This window comes from Metarhizium acridum (genome assembly GCF_019434415.1).
Source record: "Metarhizium acridum strain ARSEF 324 chromosome Unknown scaffold_72, whole genome shotgun sequence".
In the NCBI taxonomy this organism is placed as follows: Eukaryota; Fungi; Ascomycota; class Sordariomycetes; order Hypocreales; family Clavicipitaceae; genus Metarhizium; species Metarhizium acridum.
This window is the reverse complement of record NW_027094019.1, coordinates 318,066-331,379: the sequence shown is the minus strand read 5'-3', so window position 1 is coordinate 331,379 and position 13,314 is coordinate 318,066. Positions and strand designations below refer to the sequence as shown.

The 13,314-nt window shown below is 53.4% G+C and overlaps 5 protein-coding genes across 6 annotated transcripts; 3 read left to right on the top strand and 2 right to left on the bottom strand.

Annotated features, from left to right (window-relative positions):
- Positions 1-1,426: 1,426 nt before the first annotated feature.
- J3458_006907 (uncharacterized protein) lies at positions 1,427-5,221 on the top strand (the record flags this gene model as incomplete). Its single annotated transcript, XM_007817053.2, has 3 exons — positions 1,427-4,180; positions 4,258-4,443; positions 4,502-5,221. The coding sequence occupies exons 1-3, from the start codon at positions 3,611-3,613 to the stop codon at positions 5,219-5,221; spliced, it is 1,476 nt and encodes a 491-aa protein (XP_007815244.2). The 5' UTR covers positions 1,427-3,610.
- AKR1_1 (palmitoyltransferase akr1) lies at positions 4,888-8,439 on the bottom strand. Of its 2 annotated transcripts, XM_066119104.1 has the most exons (5): positions 7,833-8,439; positions 6,914-7,723; positions 6,510-6,856; positions 6,342-6,454; positions 4,888-6,287 (listed from the first exon to the last, which is right to left on the bottom strand). In XM_066119104.1, the coding sequence occupies exons 1-5, from the start codon at positions 8,133-8,135 to the stop codon at positions 5,659-5,661; spliced, it is 2,202 nt and encodes a 733-aa protein (XP_065975740.1). In that variant the 5' UTR covers positions 8,136-8,439; the 3' UTR covers positions 4,888-5,658. The 2 variants fall into 2 exon arrangements, with proteins under 2 accessions (XP_065975740.1, XP_065975741.1); XM_066119105.1 differs by having other exon boundaries at positions 6,914-8,439.
- A 319-nt stretch (positions 8,440-8,758) lies between these two features.
- Positions 8,759-12,046, bottom strand: CYS4_1 (cystathionine beta-synthase). The gene is made up of 2 exons (XM_007817056.2): positions 11,661-12,046; positions 8,759-11,593 (listed from the first exon to the last, which is right to left on the bottom strand). Exons 1-2 carry the CDS (start codon positions 11,921-11,923, stop codon positions 10,303-10,305), a joined length of 1,554 nt encoding a protein of 517 aa, XP_007815247.1. The 5' UTR covers positions 11,924-12,046; the 3' UTR covers positions 8,759-10,302.
- J3458_006904 (uncharacterized protein) lies at positions 9,137-9,994 on the top strand (the record flags this gene model as incomplete). Its single annotated transcript, XM_007817055.2, has 1 exon — positions 9,137-9,994. The coding sequence occupies one exon, from the start codon at positions 9,137-9,139 to the stop codon at positions 9,992-9,994; it is 858 nt and encodes a 285-aa protein (XP_007815246.2).
- A 674-nt stretch (positions 12,047-12,720) lies between the features above and the next one.
- On the top strand, positions 12,721-13,149 carry GLN4_4 (Glutaminyl-tRNA synthetase; the record flags this gene model as incomplete). Its single annotated transcript, XM_066119103.1, has 1 exon — positions 12,721-13,149. The coding sequence occupies one exon, from the start codon at positions 12,721-12,723 to the stop codon at positions 13,147-13,149; it is 429 nt and encodes a 142-aa protein (XP_065975739.1).
- Positions 13,150-13,314: the final 165 nt, after the last annotated feature.

Here is a 13,314-nt window from a genome sequence, read left to right as displayed (position 1 = left end):
TTGAAGAAATCCCAACTAAGCCAGAGGCAAAAATTGTAGATCCTTACGAGTTATTACCATAGCTGCTAAAATATTACATATTTTTTCCAACAACTATATAATCTTCCCACAATCGCCAGCCCATGAATACCCTGCCCTCATGGATAATCTCTTCGTAACGCTCCCCTTGTGAAACTTATACATAGGCATTGTACTGCGGCAGCGGGAACAATAAGGGCTTCCTATCCCACAGCGAATCGACAACTGCATCTATATTATAAAATCAGTGACCAAGTCTAATTTTCTTGGCCCTAGTTCTCCCAACATCCCGTCTCCGTGCCAAACCAGTAGCGCGAATTGCGCCCCGTACCACATCTGTTAGGCCCATGGTGCTTCCTGCCATACTCTCGGTATATTCTGTGCTCTTCGTTGGTGAACATCTCACACGCTGTGATGAGAGTGAGCCCAGTTGCTATCGCTAGAATAGTTGCCACATGCTGAAGAGTGCAGAATGGAAAGTGCAAAATGGCAGTCATGGTATGATCGAACGTATACAAGTGAAGAGATTGGGTGCTTTTGGCATGTAAGCCCGAACGCACCTGATGGTGTCTCAGCCAAGTCCAGCTGTCGTATTCCACGCCTTGCAGCTCCATGCGTAAAAAATACGTCCCACGGTTTTCCGCACTTGTCTTCGCTTTTGCAGATGCCGTACCACCATAACAAAGTGATGCTTAGAATAGTCTGGCCCAATCCTCGCACCTTTCCGTCTTCCGGCCTTTACATATATACTATCAGCTGATCCTATCTTTCCACCAAGCCGTAGCTTACGTGCTCCATTAGCTGTCTCAAAAACTCAGCGCCCGCGCTGTTGTTGGCCGTCTGTTCTACCACTTCCACCGTACGCTGAATTTTACAGAGTGAACCTTCTTCCCCATGTTGAACCATTTCCCCGCCATTTCCTGACTGTCCTGACGTTTTTCGTGTTCCTTCGTTGTGGCCGGATCTGTCTCATCTGGTAACCCCCCCCCGAGTCTCTGTTTAGTCCGGACCAGCTCTGTCTTTTCAACGAGCCTCTAGTAAGCCGGCCCAGGTTATATGCAAAGTTGGGATCTAGGGCTGTATCTTCTTCAACCGTTTAATTTAGTCTATTAACTACCTAATTTATCTGCCGGAGCGTGAATGGTGTTGAATATATTTATGACGGCCCCAGGGAAGTAGCAGCGGCAGATATGGTGTCCTCTTCGTATGCCGGACTTGCACAATGGCCAGGACCCTACCTGGATTACATGGCGAGATTCCTCAATTTCTGATTGCAGACCGAATAGTGCCGCCTCTTGCGGCTCGCATTCGGACTTGTTTAATGATACTAACGAGCACGACCTTGGTCATCTTAACAAGACCGTCGCGGACGATGAGGCCTTGACAATAAGAATGATGTCAGCGGCCACTGCATTCATGACAAGGGCGAAAGTCAGCTATGTATATACTATATCGGATACGGTAGCTTATAGAAACGCAACTCTCGAAGAGCATCGACTACTAGACCTTATGCAACCACAGCTAGAAACCCCAATCATGCTTCTACACAGCCCCTTAGAATCGACCACGTCCCTAAAGAGCCTGTCCCCTGAGAGGTTCTAGTTGCTCTCCCGTGTGCATGAGAGTCAGGTATTGTCTGGTTATGTCCAATAAGGCACAAACTCTGCCCATGGTAGAAGTCTCCTGCTGTACTCTTCGCTGTCACAAATCTTCACCACCGCCCTTCCATCCTCACAGCCACATCACCATTGGCGACACCATCTCTTCTTGTTAGCTTAAAGTCGAACAATTTAGCGACCTGCATGCACATCGTATCGCTCGACTGCTATAAGTATCCGATACAATGCCTGATACCGGCTACTTGGAAGCCGGCAGGCTGATCAAGTGCAGCGCCATCACCAACTCTACGGCTTGATTCTCCGCAGTTGAGCGTGCAGGGAGGTATGCAATTTCTTCATAAGCCAGATGAGTCTGAGATATCTTCCTCACACTAAGAATGCCCTGCTTCGGCTCTCTAGTAGGTGTCTACAGTAACGATCCGCATGCAGAGGGGGTCGGTAGGGTTTAATATCCCATGGCAGACGACGTGCGTACCAGTGGGTTGTTCGATACGATCCAAAGCGCTCGCAACATCGGGTTGCTCGAGAAATTCCACAGCAATAGAATCCCCTAAAGTTTCTATAGCCGCCGCCTTCTCTTTGCCTACTCACCGCAAGCTGCCTGCATCCGGAGTGGTAGCCATCGGGACAACGAGCAGCTTGCCGCAGTTGGCGCTTGGCAGTAGCGGCGGGAGCGCGTCCCCTGGCGTACCCAAGGGCCTTTATAGAAGAACTCTGTGGTGAGACTTGCCCAGCATCATGTGCGTTCCGTTGGTCCAACTGATCCGTTGACTGCAGTATGGAATGGGAATGAGCTGGCAAGGCCAGTTCCACTCCATCAAACTCCTGGAAGCCGAGTCATATTTCGCTGTGACTTGTATTGAGCCTCTTCAAGAAAAAAAGAACCGAACATGAGATTTTTATTTATTTTTAGCGACGTCTTTCGAGGGCGTTGCGTGAGGTTTTCGTTCTAGTCAGCTCATTGCGCAGCAGGCATTGACTTGATCAAGTTGAATTGCACTGTTTCCGGCCCTTGAAATAATGATGGCCTCTCTTCTGAGGCTAGTGATGCTGACAACAATGATATTGTCATTTTCTGAAGCCTTCTTTGTTTGTGTTGAACTACCAAAAGTAGAGGACCTCCATCAGATCCAGATCCATCATGCCTCATATCCCTTGTAACAATTTGAGCCTTCTGAAACTCGTGGAACCTTGGGAGCTTTCGAATACTCTCAGTGCAATTCTCGACATCGTTGTTAGCCTGTGGTCGTCGAACACAGCCTGCCTTATTTTCTAGTCCATGCAATTATCGTCGGACCCTTTCACCTCTGCTCGGAGACCTCTCGTATTGTATTTAGCGGGCAAGATTAGCAGCTTTTCATTCAGCAGCGCCGCCTCCATCCGTCCCATCAACAGCCATCCTTTCTGGCATTCGCTCATATCAGCATTAAAGGATATTTCCAAAACTGTTTGCATAAGCTAAGAGGTTGGGATGATCGTCAGGTATAAGCTCAAGCGCTTGTTGAAAAAATTGAAATGCCTCTTCAAGATCGCTAATCTTTCCTATTTATTCATATTGAGTGCCCGTTAAAATCTCTGTATAATTAGTTCTCGACGCAAAATTTTGCTTCCTGCCTTCGTTTCTTAGCGAGCTCGTTTCTCGGCGCTAATAGCTTCTTTAAGATCGCCCAGCTGACCCGACCGCTGGAACGGATCGAAGGCCAGACTGGCGTAACAGGTACAAAGCGCCGCTGGTGTGTCTTGGCCATCCCTCCATCGCCTGGTGTCGTCCATGTTCTCCCGCCACCTGTCAACAGCACCATTCATGTAGCAAAGGCGACAAACACAGCCATTCCTGCAACCCGGGCTTCAATAACAGGCGCGAGTACTGTGGAAACTCAAGAATTCCACAGGACCTTACCGACCAATTCCAAAGTGGCAGTTTGAGTCCCAGCCTGCCCCATTCGGCATAGCCGGTGCCGTACTTGTAGATCATGTCGATTTGCGGCGCGCGCTGTCTCGGGCAAAAGTCGACGATGATCACCACGGCGCCCGATGACAAAAAAAGACCACGCGGCGTCTACACAAACAAGAAGAAGCCCACTGGAACCCGTATATATCTGACACCATCTGCGTTGAACAGCCGTCCCCAGTATGCTGTCCTTTGGACCTCACCACCAGCCTGGCGCCCCAAGTGTCCTCGTACACAATGCAGCCGATGGATCGTTAGTGCCGCTGCAGATCCGCTCAAACGAGAAGGTCAACGGTCAACTCCGGATGCAACTCTAGCACGGATCACGGCAAAGACGGGACTTGTGCCGTATAAAGATGCGGTTTCGCAACGCCCCAAGCCATATCCGCCGTGTGTTGAACGCTTCTTGAACCAGTCACGCAGAGCCATGTCTCTCAAAACACTGCTGCTCCTTGCGGCCGCGCATCTCGCGCTGGCCGATTCCTCTCACGCCCTCTTCTACAAGGTTGTCGACCGGGAAACAGCCCAGCGAATAGCCTCAATCAAGGGCCTTGCCGCAGCGGGCAACGACACGCCCGTGTTCAATGACCAGGTACGTCTGCCCCAACCGCCACGGGCAAAAAATACAAAAAAGCTCACAGCTGTTAAAAAAAAAAAAAAAAAAATCAGGGCTTCTGGTTCTCCCACTTCACCGTCGGGGCGAGTTCGGACCTCGAAATCCTCATCGACACCGGCTCGTCGGACGCCATTCTCAACCCGGGCATCTACAAGCCCTCGCCGGGGTCCGTCAACGCCAACCGCCGCTTCAGAATCTCCTACGCCACCACCAACCCGGACGGATCGGGCACTCTGACCGTAAGTGAAAACCGCTCGCAACCGCTAACATCACGGGGCGCTAAGACACAAACGCCAGGCATCCGGCAACGTCTACCAAGACGTCATCACCCAGCTCGCGGCCAACCTCAGCGTGGCCAAGCAAACCCTGGGCGACATCCAAGACCCAACTTCGCCGCCGACGTTCCCGCGCGACGGCCTCATCGGCTACGCCAGCCAGCAGGGCAGCGCGCTCCGCGGCTCCCCCTTCATCAACAGCCTCTGCGACCAGGGCGCGCTGTCGGCGTGCCGGTTCGGGCTCGCGCTGAGGCCCGACAAGACCGGGGCCTTGTACTACGGCACGGTGGCGGCCGACGCCTTCACGGGGCCGCTGACCACGGTCCCATTGACGCAGGGCGAGTGGGCGGTGCAGGGCGACGTGACGGTCGACGGGCGGCCGGTGCAGCGCGGCGCCAGCATCATCACCGACTCCGGAACGACCGTCGTCTTCGGCCCCACGCGCCACGTCGCCGCCGTCTTCGCCCAGGCCGGCGTCCAGGCCGTGCCCACGAGCAGCGGCATCGCGGGCTACTACAACTGCAGCGCCGCGCCGGCCATGGGCTTCTCGTTTGGCGGCGCCAACTTTGACATTCTGCCCGAGGCGCTGGCGTTTGCCCGCAGCGGCGACAACTGCACCGCCGCGGTGCACGGGTCCGACGCCTTTGGGGACAATTGGCTTGTCGGCCAGGCGTTTTTCCAGGGGCGCTACATCGACCACAACGTCGACGACGGGACCATGGGGTTTGCCGACCTGAAGTGACGAATTCGTGAGGTGGCTCCGGGGTGGAGAGTACATGCTGATGGGGTGTGCGCGTACGTTACATGGTATGCCTAGTATATATTCCTTAGATTTGTTTGTACGTATCAAGCATGAAAAATTACTCACTCCTGTTGCCGGTAATCACACTGTGCGAGTTTTCGAAGCTGACGCGGCAGTTCACACGCCGTCACAGCATGCTGACAACTGACAACTCATCCATACACAATACTCTATTACAACCTCGCCGAGGTCCCTGGTCATGAATCATAGCTCGCACCTTCGTGCGAAGCATCCAAGAACGCACACCCAACGTGACACGCGTGCACCCTTCTAATGGCCACCTGCTCAGCCCCCACCCCCCAATGCAAACACAAAATGAGACATCTACCGTGCGCCGAAAAAAGGTGTATGCATCAACTTCTCCCCAGATCCGTTGTCTATACCTCCTCCGTCTGGACGGACTCGTATCCTCCACGCGTCCTCATGCCCGTGAGACTCATTAGTGTAGGGCTCTCGTACATGGCCGTATAGTCTACTTTGCCACCTCCGAGGACAGCCGTTCCGTTCTCTCTCTGGCCAAAGACTGGAGCCGGATCGCACCAAAAGTCCTTACAGTTGGAGACACAACCCCGGCTGTAGGGGTTCTTCTTCTTTCGCCTGCTGTGACCAGTGGCAGCGCCACGGCCGGTAATCGTCTCGATAAAGGGGTCGACACCGAGAATGCGGCTCCATTGCTTGAGCATGCCCCCCTTGTGTCTACTTCCGTGGCCGCTGGGCGACGTGGTGGATGTCGCGGCTGCTGCGAGCGATGGGTCCAGAGGCGTGCCGGTCGAGGTAAGCGCCGTAGTCGCCTCGCGAGTGTGGATCCCCGTCATGTTTTCAAACGTGGTCATGGCCCGGGACACTTGAACGAGCTGGGTGAACACCAGCATGGTCACCCATATGAGCTGCAAGCTGACCCAGACAGACAAGAGTAAAGTGTAGGCGTCCGAGTTGATGAGCCGGCAGAGGCCGGCGCCAAGGACATTGCAAGACGCGGAAGCGTCTGTAGAAATGACACCAAAATCTAGAGCAAGTTAGCAATATTTTACGCGACTCCAACTAAAAAAAATGAACTCACAATAATACACTAGCCAGTCATAGGCAAGAATGCCAAAGGTGAGATTAACAAGGTACAAGAAAAAGTGTCTATGGTTGTTGATGCCAACGCAATTGTACACCCAGGGACAGTGACTACATTCACCTTGTTAGTGGAAACTTCCATCAAAGCATCATTTGCCGTACGTACTGGTCATGCTTTGCTACACAACGCTGACAGCGCCTGCAATGTTTGCTTCGGAGCGGTGTACGGATCATGCAAGTAACACAAAAATTGGCCTCGTCATACTTCCAGCTAGCCAGAAGCTCGTCAATGACAGCCCTCTGCTCTGCGATGCCATTCAACTTTGGCACGAATCCAGGATCATATCGCATGCTCGCTGCGTAGAAGAATGTGGTCAAACCGAAAAGAACGCCAAATACAAGATTCAGAATCATGTGCGAGCTCTCGCCGCGAATCGTGCTCCACACTACAGTGCTGAGCCAGTTCACCCCGACGAGGAAGAGGGAGCCCGCAAAAATGCCAGCCATCCAGGGCTAGAGAGACATCAGTTAACAGACGGGGTAAGAACCCAGCACGGGTCCGAAACTCACCGTTTTGTGAAAGTGTCGCATGTCAGATGGAGCATATTCCAAAACCTGCGTCGCGCACCAATAAGCGCAATACACAACCCCGGCCGCCAACGGAAGACCCAAGAATACGGGCGCATATGAAAGAACAATGAGCACACCCCAAATCATGAGCCACGGCCAGAAGAAGAGAAACTTGGATGTGAAAGCCCTCTTATCCTTTAGAAAATAATTGGCACCAGGCCACGGAGGAATCACTGGATTGCCCTCGCGGTCGTAGCCGCATTCCCTCAAGGCTCGATGCCACGCAGGCTGTGTATTCAGCTCGGTAGCCGTCACCGAAGGCGTCTTGCCGCTCTCAGTCTTTGCAAACCGGTCGGCGCCATACTCGATAAGCTTCTGGATACATCCCGGATTGCCCTTGACCAAAGCCCAGTGGAGAGCTGTGAATCCCTGCTCGTCTGCCGCGTGGACGCTGGCGCCCCAGCGCAAGAAGACGTCTACGCACGAGGGGAAGCCCTTGTACGCTGCCCACATGAGCGAAGTGTGCCCAAAGGTATCGAGGACGTCGACGGGGATGCCCTGGTGCAAGAGCAGCATAATCAGCAGGGTATTACCGTTAAAGGTGGAGATGTGAAGAGTATTGTAGCCTTGAGCATCGGTGATGAGAGGGTCGGCGCCGTGCTGGAGGAGCAGATTGACGGTATAGTAATGGCATCGTTGGGCTGCCCACTGGAGAGGCGTAGCAACAGACTCGCCACCTTTGCGGTTGATTTCGGCGCCGTGTTCGATAAGGAACTTGCACATGGCATACTGGTTGTTTATAGCGGCCCACTGGAATTGTCAGCGTCAGATTTTCATCTTCCAGATTTCGGGTTGGAATTTGACAACACATCGTTGGGACGGGACCCGGGGGTGGTTGGTTGCCGGCTGGTCTGCTTACATGTAGGGGCGTGATGCCCTCGTCGTCACTGTATGTGGCATCGAATTCTCCCGACTCAAATAGCTTCTCCATGGCAACAATGTCGCCTATTCGCGCCAGCTGCATGATATCCTTCTCGGGGCTGATGGCGACAGTAGCATCATCGTCGCCAGCCTGGCCTTCAGCGGCGAGGCTGCCCATCTCCATTTCGTTGTTGAGCTTCGGAGATGCAACCGAAGACTTGGTAGCAAACTGTATGGGGGGCGCAACGGCACCACTCGCGGATGCAGCGGATTTGCTTCTCAGTTTAGCAGGACTGTTCATGTAACGACAGAAGCAGCAGGCCGCCGCAGCGCCCAGAAGGCCTGGTTGAAAGGGGGAGCCAAACGATGGATTCGGTGTCGAGATGTATGCTGAAGCTCGGGGGATGCGCCTCAAAGCGTCGTGGCTGACAAAACCCGAGAGCAAGAATTCTCGAGGCTGGTTGTGCCGGGGGGGCAGCTGCTTGAGTGCTGTGGGATTAAGGTTGGAGCAGAAACAAAATCATCAGAACACAACGGCCGCACACAGGGTAAGCATTGCAAAAGGGATAGAAAATTTGAGCACTGGTGCAGGATTTCTTTGTATCTGGGCGGCGTGATCTGCATGAGATGGAAATTATCCCGGACGGGGACGAGGGAACCGGCGGACCCGCTGGCCACTCAGGAGCCAATGCTCAGGGCTGAACGAGGCTGAGCATGGCGGCCGCGCAGGGGTCAATGGACATTGCTCTCTCAGCGATTTGATCTGGACAAGTCACCATTTGGACTAGGCACAGTATGTGACAAGTTTCAGCAGGCGCATATCAATTTTTTTTTTATTTCCATTCACGCAATCATCTTATATATCTCCTCCCAAATGGTAATTACCAACACAAATGCTGCGCCTGGTCTCTTTCTTCGTCCCTTTCACGTTCTGAGACCCGCCTGCGGCAATGACATGACGAAGCCCCCAGCGCGGCTCCAGCGTGGCTTGCCAGGGGACCGCAGCTGGGGCCCTCTCTCTATGTGGCTGGTGACCCCTTCGCCCTGTGGCGTGAACTTTCTGCCAACATTGAAGTCTAGTCGCAATTGAACCCGCACAACACCACATCTGCATGGTTCGATAAAAGTTGCGAGCCAAGCCATCAAACCACCCTCGCACGGGGTCCAAACCTTCAACACACGGTACGGAGTACATGCTGCGCATATACGCCACGCCAACCTCTCCTCCGCAGCTATAACCCCGAGCTTCCTGCTCGCTCCTCCCTCCTCTCCTCCCACATCGCCCTCATCACCACCGTCACCATGCCGACAGCCACGCAAATCGTCGAGGCGCTCCTCACGCCGTCCATCCCCGTCATCCTCCTCGGGTTCCTCATCATGATCGGCGGCCCGATCCTGCTGCACTTCATCCTCGCCTCATCCGCCACATACACCATCGCCCCGACCGTCCTCCTCGTCGGGCCCGAAAACGCCGGCAAGACGTCCCTCCTCACCCTCCTCGAGCGCGGCACCAAGCCCGCCGACACGCACACCACGCAGCGCACGCAGTCCGTCGAACTAAACGCCACCACCGACGCCAAGACCAAGGGCTCCTTCAGGAACCACGACGACTCGTCGGGCACGTATACCAAGTTCCTGCTCATCGACACCCCGGGCCACGGCAAGCTCCGCAACGTAGCCATGGCCAAGCTGGCCGACGCCGAGAAGTTAAAGGCCGTAGTGTTCATGGTCGACGCCGCAGCGCTGGGCGAGCAGGAGACTCTTGCCCCTACTGCTGCGTACCTATACGACGTGCTGCTGTATCTGCAGCGCAAGGCGGGCGACACGGGGAAGAACAAGGCCGCGATCCCGGTTTTGATTGCTGCCAACAAGATGGACTTGTTCACGGCGCTACCGGCCAACCTGGTCAAGAGTCAGCTGGAGAATGAACTGACGCGAATTCGGGCCTCGAAGAGCAAGGGACTCTTGGATTCGGGAGTTGGTGTCGACGAGATTGGGTCAGAGGAGCAGGATTCTTGGCTGGGAGAGTATGGCTCGGAAAAGTTTTCGTTTCAGCAGATGGGCGAGTTTGATATTGACGTCGAGGTTGTCCCTGGGAGTGTTACTACGAAGGAGGCAGATGTTGACAAGTGGTGGTGGTGGATGGCGCAGCGCGTATAAATATTTTCTACCTGACCAAACTATTGACGCGGGCAAAGGCATACTTCACTATACTACTATTAATCTCAAACATTACCTCGTTCATCCAAAGCCACGAGGCACACCATCACATCCGTGTTTGTAACCAAATGCATTTATATAAAGTGTCTAAATCATCTGTGTAGATGTTGAGTCTACCACCCATACCCAGTTGATCATCCAACCAAATCCTCATTTCATGCATACAGTCGCAAATAAAACGCTCGATCATGCCATCATATGAAAATCCAAAAAAAAAGAAAAAAAGAAAAAAAATTAATGCCCGCATCTTATTTCTCGTTGACCATCCAAGTCAGCAAATCAACCTTTGTAACAACACCAATAGGCTTGGACAATGATCCCTTCTCGTCACTGCGTGCTGTCACAACTGCCGCGCTGTTCCACTCAAAGAACTTGCTGAGGGTAGATAGTGGCGTATCCAGGGTGATTTCGACAAACTTTCGCTTGGGGCCAGTGGTCTTGGCTATGGAAGCGCTCCGTCGGGGATCGGTGACGATCTCATCGAGACGACTAAAGTTGAACATGACGTCCTTGACGGGGCTCTGGGGCGTGGCACGGCCACGAGAGATGTATGACAGCAGGTTGCCGAGGGTGACAAGACCAACAAGCTTGGAGGTGGCAGACAGCACTGGAAGCTGATCGAAGCCCTTGTCACGCATAGTCTCAATGGCTTCGGAGCATGGAGCAGTATCGACGACAGAGGTGACAGGCTTCAGTCGGAGAGAAGCAATGGTAGCACCGGCGTAGGGATCGGAAGTATCGCCGCCAGTGGCCTTTTTGGCGAGGGACGTTTCAGCGCTGCCGGTGGACAGGAGACCGTTGGCGGCGAGCCAGTCGTCGTCAGCAAACTTGGACAAGTAGCTGCGGATGCTATCGGGCAACACGACAACCACAACATCACCCTTCTTGAAGCCATAGTCCTTGACAGCCCTGAGCATGGCAGCCATGGCCGATCCAGAAGAACCGCCGACAAGAAGACCTTCTTCGGCAATCAAGCGTCTCGCAAGCACAAACGACTCCTCGTCGTCCGTCTTGTACCACTTATCAACAATCTCACGGTCCAACACATCAGGGACGAAGTCGTATCCGATACCCTCCACTTTGTACGGCTTATTAATATGCTCCTGGTTTAGAGATTCCGGCAGAGCAAGAATACTACCATGAGGATCGGCAGCAATAACCTTGACGTCCTTGCTGTGCTTCTTCAAGCCGCGGGCAATACCTGTAATGGTGCCGCCAGTACCAGCACCAGCAACAACAGCAGTAATCTTGCCACCCGTCTGTTCCCATATCTCCTCGGCGGTACCGTGCTCGTGGGCAAGCGGGTTATCGGCATTACCGTACTGGTCGAGAATATGGGCGTTGGGAATTTCCTTTTGAAGACGGCGTGCGACTCCAATGTGCGATTCGGGAGCGTCCCAGGCGGCCTGGGTGGGAGTACGGATGATGGTTGCGCCGAGGGCTCGAAGCACAGAAACCTTTTCGGCCGACATTTTCTCGGGCATGGTGATGATGGTTTTGTAGCCTTTGATGGCACCAACGAGGGCCAGACCAATGCCGCTGTGGCGACATGTTAGTCTCATTCACAACATATTGTGGGAAACAGGGGCGAGAAAGAAGCACATACGTGTTACCGCTGGTGGGCTCAATCAAAGTATCGCCCGGCTTTATCCTGCCACTCTTCTCGGCCTCCTCCACCATTCGCAAGGCAATTCTGTCCTTGACACTACCGCCGGCATTGAACAGCTCCGTCTTTGCGTAGACGTCGCATTCGACGCCGAGCGACTGCGGCACCTTGTTGAGTCGGACTAGGGGAGTGTTGCCGATCAGCTCGGTGGCGGAGAGGACAGTGGCAGGCTTGCGCCCAACATGAGGCACTCCGCTAGCCATGGCGAAGAATGATGAATGCAGTTCTGGAGAAGGAATAGAAGGGTTATTGTGACGGAGAGGAGGAGGAGGGGAAAGAGTAGAGAAGAGGTATCCACCTGGATTCTGGAAGAGATGCAAAGAAAGGGCGGACGCAGGTGGCGTGGCACAAATGACCAAGAAGTGGCATGCATTTAACTTCGACGACCTTTTTTTTCTCTTGCGGCTGCCCCGCGGCGGGGGCCCTAGGCCGAAACGGGTAGATGGCCGATAGCCGATGATGGTTGGTGCCGAAGGTATCCGCTGGCCGCACCACAGGTAACGGGCGGCATAAAAACGTATGCAGAGTACATAAAATGCATGCTGTACCAATGCGCAACTCTACGGCAGATCAGTTTGATGAGACCTTTGCCTTGGATGCTGAAGTCCCTACGGTCTGGCACATGGACCTGCACTACTGCAATCGGATAATTAGCCCACATTCGCGGTCCAGCAACATCGCGATTCAAGTTTGAGCTGCAGTGACTGCTTCCACGTCTTTACCATCCCCATGCAAAAACGAATAGTGTTTGTTTGGTCATAACTTGATTCCAGAAATTGAACCCAGACATTGAACAGGGGAGAGTGACATCGGTTGCCCTGTGCGAATTTGAAAGGTCCTGTGGTTACGTGACTCAGCACTACTGTTGGTGGGAGTCATACTTCCCTTCCCCAAGTCCACCGGCTTCACTCCACATCAAGGCTCCTTTGAACTCTCTCGAGAAGCTCTTCCGACCATTTCGCTCCAAACTGACTTGTTCTCTGTAAAAGACTACGACGAAATGGCAGGCCAGACTCCAAAACACGCCACCGAAGCTCTGGCTCAGCTTCAGCTTGATGAAGAAACAGGCGAAATGGTGTCTAAACGGGAACTGAAGAAACGACAACAAAAACGGGCAAGGAAGGCCGCAACTGCCACCACGCGAGCTGAGAAAGAAAATACTACACTGAAACAAAAACTTCCACCGGAAGAGAAGACGGATGACACACAAATCGATCCCGATGCCATGTTCAAGCGGGGCTTTCTCGCAGATGTGTACAACGAATTCCCAGCCAAGCACGTTGTCACACGTTTTCCGCCCGAACCAAACGGATTTCTGCATCTCGGCCATGCGAAAGCCATCGCACTTGACTTTGGCTTCGCCCGATATCACGGCGGTAAAACGGTGAGTCATGCAGCCTCAGATGAACATCTCACGGTCCAGAGCTAACCTAGAACCCAAGATTCTTAGGCAAGACACTTACATAGCTGCATAACCAAGGACTGTAACTAATTCTTTTCCATTCAAGGTTCGACGATACAAATCCAGACGCTGAGGAGAAAGGGTTTGTTGATGCTATCAAAGAGACAATACGTTGGCTGGGTTATACTCCAC

Coding starts and splice junctions, on each gene's coding strand:
- AKR1_1 (XM_066119104.1), bottom strand. CDS start 8,135: ATGAACAGTCCTGCTAAACTGAGAAGCAAATCCGCTGCATCCGCGAGT. Junction 7,724..7,832: donor AGGGCATCACGCCCCTACAT/GTAAGCAGACCA, acceptor TGACAATTCCAG/TGGGCCGCTATAAACAACCA. Junction 6,288..6,341: donor TGACTGGCTAGTGTATTATT/GTGAGTTCATTT, acceptor AACTTGCTCTAG/ATTTTGGTGTCATTTCTACA.
- CYS4_1 (XM_007817056.2), bottom strand. CDS start 11,923: ATGGCTAGCGGAGTGCCTCATGTTGGGCGCAAGCCTGCCACTGTCCTC. Junction 11,594..11,660: donor GAGCCCACCAGCGGTAACAC/GTATGTGCTTCT, acceptor ATGTCGCCACAG/CGGCATTGGTCTGGCCCTCG.